The 5,000-nt window shown below is 45.5% G+C and overlaps 1 protein-coding gene across 1 annotated transcript in view; it reads right to left on the reverse strand.

The window, feature by feature from the left end:
- Nucleotides 1-146: 146 nt before the first annotated feature.
- The window catches only part of hemk1 (HemK methyltransferase family member 1), an 11,008-nt gene continuing 6,154 nt past the window's right edge, over nt 147-5,000 (reverse strand). The window contains exons 8-11 of the mRNA XM_030777828.1: nt 4,573-4,678; nt 3,372-3,467; nt 1,479-1,589; nt 147-204 (exon numbers count right to left, since the gene is read on the reverse strand). Coding sequence (XP_030633688.1) covers nt 156-204; nt 1,479-1,589; nt 3,372-3,467; nt 4,573-4,678 — 362 coding nt within the window. The 3' untranslated portion in view covers nt 147-155. The remainder of the gene's footprint in view (nt 205-1,478; nt 1,590-3,371; nt 3,468-4,572; nt 4,679-5,000) is intronic.

Here is a 5,000-nt window from a genome sequence, read left to right on the forward strand (position 1 = left end):
CACACATATTCAGTCCCTTTTTCTCACGTACTCTCTCTCTCAGTCTCACACACACACACACACAAAATCAGTTAATCTCAACATCACAGCCTTTCTTTGTCTCTCTCAGTCACACACACACACTCACACACACACTCAGTCTTTCCCTCTCTCCTTCACTGTCCCCTCCTCTTCTCTCCTTTCTGTAGGATGCAGAAGCGTGGCCTGTGGGAGAGAATTAGAGCTTGTAAGCGTTTACTGTGACAGACCGTGTATGTGTCCAGAGCACACACCGTTAAGGCAGCGTGTCAAACTCCACACAGACCGCTTCACAGTTCCCTCTCTGTGTTTCCGCTCATGTTCCCCGTCCACACGGTTCCTTAAGAGTTCCATCCGAAAACAAACACGACACACACGTCATTCCGAGGTTTTCCTGGCATATCGCGCAGGTGAGTGAGGACTTCCAACGCGGCCCCTTCTCGTCTGTTTACCACACAAAGAGGTCACGCGTGTATTTTCACAACTCTGATGACAGTTCTCCACATCACCAGCTTGAGACGAGAAAGCAACACTTAGCGTCACCTAAGATCCCAACTGTTTCATTTGTAGCAGATGGGAAAGTAACACCCCCCCCCCCCCCCAAAAAAACCCCAAACAAACAAACAAAAAACCAAAGAGGTAGTACATGTTGGATGTCAGCATTAAAAGTGCAGCTGGTGTAACGCGACCCTCACGAGGGACTTTGGCGTGATTTTCGAGATCTGGCGAAACACTTGTGCACACTCGCCAAGTTCAGAGTGGGTTCTGCCACGATAAAGTGGATTTCTTCAAGCGTCTCATGACAATGATGAGTTAACACGTGAAACACGTGAGTTAACACATTAAAAACGAAACTTTTCACATTTAGTCAAAGCGTTGTGCCATGAAGATGCCGGATGTCGTTGAATTACGTGATGATGTCATGAGGTCACACAACCACTAATTTGCCTTTTAGAGGTCCCTTACTAGTAATAATAATAATAATAATAATAATAATGTACTACGGATACGTCATGTTTCAATTCACAGCAATACAGAAAGAAATGCTAATGATGGATTTGAAGTGGGGTTTTTTTGAGCGGCGAAGAAGACAGTCGAGAGATTAGTGTGTCCAAAGGTCTACTGACTTTACTGTTACTGTTAAAAGAGTGAACAACGCACTAGCGAAGTGTTACAAAGAGTTTCTAGGAGCGGTACTGATGGCACTGTTGGAGATGGGGCGGGGCCAACACCAGTGTTTTAGTGGATTCTGTCTGCCCTTGTTAGAGATGCTTTAGTGACTGGATGATAGGGGTTCTAATCCAGGTCACGGCAAACAGTCTCACACCAACTCTCCTTGGCTTCTTTTTTCAATAAATGGGTCAACCATTGGCACGATAAAAAAAAAAAAAAAAAAAGAGAGAGAGAGAGAGAGGATTTTAACAGAAAAACGGCTTTTTCTTTTTTGAACGGATGCTAACCTTTCTGTTATGTCACAGCGTGTTTCGACATACTGCAATCCCACAGTCCTTTGCTCCACCCATTCCTGGATCAGAGGAGGGTGCCGTGGATCCACTTCCAAATAGACTCGTCTGCACAAAGACAAACAAAAAAAAAAAAAACAACAAAACAAAACAAAATGAAACAAAACTATGAGGTAAGACAGTGAGAGAGCAGAGGCATGGTCTGTTGGGTCAGATCATAAATACCAGAGTTTATACTGTGTGTACATTTAAAAACCACAGTCCGCAGTCTCACAATAGGGCTGTACCTTTTTCTTTTTTGGTGTTACATGAGCTGAAATTTAGCTGTAAATATCCAATAAACCTCAAAATTTCAAAGAACGAGAACGAGAATTGTGACTGGCAGATTGTTCCCAATAAAACCTACATTTTATCAAACTTTTAAAAAAAATAAATATAAACGTTTCATTATTCGTAATATGTGACAACTGAGAGGTGCTGAAATCCCACACAGACAGAACTCCTACAGAACAACCTGACACCTGAGTCCAAACTCCAAACCGGGTAGATCCTTAAAGAGAGAGAGAGAGAGAGAGACAGAGAGAGAGAGAGAGACAGAGACAGAGACAGAGACAGAGAGAGAGAGAGAGAGAGACAGAGACAGAGACAGAGACAGAGAGAGAGAGAGAGAGAGAGAGAGAGACAGAAACACAGAGACAAAGAGAGAGAGAGAGAGAGAGAGAGAGAGAGACAGAGAGAGAGAGAGAGAGAGAGAGAGAGAGAGAGAGAGAGAGAGGTAGAGAGAGAGAGAGAGAGAGAGAGAGACAGAGAGAGACAGAGACAGAGAGAAAGAGAGAGAGAGAGAGAGAGACAGAGAGAGAAAGAGAGAGAGACAGAGACAGAGACAGAGAGAGAGAGACAGAGAGAGAGAGAGACAGAGACACAGAGACAGAGAGAGAGAGAGAGAGAGAGCGAGAGAGGTGGACGTGCGTGTGTACGTGTGAGAGGAGCGGTGAAGCTCTGTGAATTTTTGGTTCACAGGACACCTCCATCGCTTCCTTACACAACTGTCTTTTGTTACCACCCTCTCTTCTCATGGCTCACAAAACCATTCACTACTGTCCAAGTCAGTGTCTGTGTGTCTGTGAATATGTGTGTGTGTGTGTGTAGCAGTGTATGTGAGTCCTGGTCCCTGGAAGATTATAATCGGTTTCTGTGAAGCAGTTCGAGTGGAGCCGACCACAGATTCCCTGAAGTGATTAAGATGTGCTAGGAAAGCCTCTTAGTTGGATTATAATGGACTATTTATACTGGGCCACACTGCCACGGAGCAAACTGGAGCATACTCATACAGAAAACACCCAGTCAGCAATGACTGCACCACCGCAACCCTGCCCCCCCCCTCCTCTGTACCAACCCCCCCACCCCACATACACACTCCACATACACACTCCACATATACACACACACAGACACACACACACACACACACACAATGTCTCGATTACCTCCACTCTTTCTCTGTCTCTCTTTCTCTCACACACACCACATACACACACACACACACACACACACACACACAATGTCTCGATTACCTCCACTCTTTCTCTGTCTCTCTTTCTCTCACACACACCACATACACACACACACACACAATGTCTCGATTACCTCCACTCTTTCTCTGTCTCTCTTTCTCTCACACACACCACATACACACACACACACACACAATGTCTCGATTACCTCCACTCTTTCTCTGTCTCTCTCTCACACACACACACACACACACACACAATGTCTGTATTACCTCATTTCTGCCTGTCTCTCACACTTTCTCTCACCCCCTCCCCCCACACACACACACACCACGCGCACGCACACACACGCACGTACGCACAGACGACGGCTTACCCTTGCTCAGACAGAAGTTGTGGAGCCAGGCCCAGAATGGCTCCGATCACAGAGAGGCCTTCTCCTCCTCCATCCAATGCCCTGTGATCTTCAAACCTGCACGGAGCAAAGAGGTTAACCATACAAACCCACACAAGTGTGCGTGTGTGGTTGTTCTGAGTGTCTGAGTGATTCCTGCCTGTTTATGGGTGTATAAATGCAAGTGTGTGTGTACGACCATACCTGAGCATGTCGTGATTAATGTATCTGTGTGTGTGTGTGTGCTCATGAGTGTCTGGACATCTTTTCATAAATCCATGATCGAACCGTGAAAAAATATATATTGTTTCTACTTTGGATTTTGTGTGTGTTCAAGTTTAAACTGTGGAGTGGGGTGGGGGAGGGAGAGAGAGAGAGAGAGAGAGAGAGAGAAAGAGGGGAGGAATCGTTTTCTGTCAACACATCTTGGCCGAATCAGGGGCTTCTTTTTCTGTTTTTAGTTTGTCATCTGAAAACTCCAACATGGTCACAAAGACAGAAAGTAAATCTCAACAGGCCTGGACAGAGCCCACTCAGAGAGAGAGAGACAGTGTGGCTTCTTTTCTGATGTCCAATGTCTGCAAACACTTTTAAAATGCCGGCTTATCAAATTCAAACTCTTCCAGCTGTGAAGAGTTTTGCTAGCCTGGCTGAATAGAAGCTCATGGGTGACATGTTGAAAACTGGCTGAACGGAGGCAGAAATACATTCCCGAGACTCAGCGATAAGAGAAGTCGAAGAATTTGAATGTGAAGTTATTTCGTCTTTCCTTAGAGCAAAGCTCTTTGCCCTTAAAACCGCGACATAACCTGTATTAAACAAGCTGTAGACAGTTTACAAATTACCGCGCGCGGCTAACGCGAGGGAACCAGAAAAAAAAAATAAGTCGGCCCTTAACCGCGGAACGTACGATCACTCGAAAACGCAAACATCAAAACACGACCGTATTTCACAATGAAGCTTTTTACTTCTACAGCAATATGGATTTGCTTTTTAATCGTTATTTCAGAATATCTCTGAAATAAAATGGTAATTTTTATGTTTTCCAGTATTTCATTTATAACTGAATTTAATATTCTGTGCTCTATGTCTTTGTTCTTTGTCTTGCTGGTGGTTTTTGATTGACGGATATAATAATTTGTTTCCTTATGTATGTGTGTACTGCGTCTTTGTTCAACATTACCTGAGAATTTCCTCCTCCAGTATCTCCATGTCCTGAGTGAAGAGGTATGGTGGGTTACTGACCAGCACCTGTGCTACCCCACAGGTCTCCACTATCTCACTACCATCTGCAAACAGAGACGTCTATAAATGGCTCCTCTCACCACAACACCCACATGCCTCTCTGTGGCTGCATTCGCTCCACCAACACAAAATGACCAACACACGGTGTCCAGCCTCACTGGGGCCCACACCAACACACACCCGGACACCCAGCGCTGCCAAAAGGCCACGCAGGATGTGAGCGTCGTGGCAAAATAGGACAGACGCGTCTCTAGACGGAGACAGAAGAGGCAGGAGGGTTCACAGAAAGCGACACACTGGAGTTAGTCGTCCTCAGCATGTGGAGAGTCAAACTGCCCCTGCAACCCCCCACCCCCACCCCCCCAC

This window comes from Chanos chanos, chromosome 6, assembly GCF_902362185.1.
Source record: "Chanos chanos chromosome 6, fChaCha1.1, whole genome shotgun sequence".
Lineage (NCBI taxonomy): Eukaryota > Metazoa > Chordata > Actinopteri > Gonorynchiformes > Chanidae > Chanos > Chanos chanos.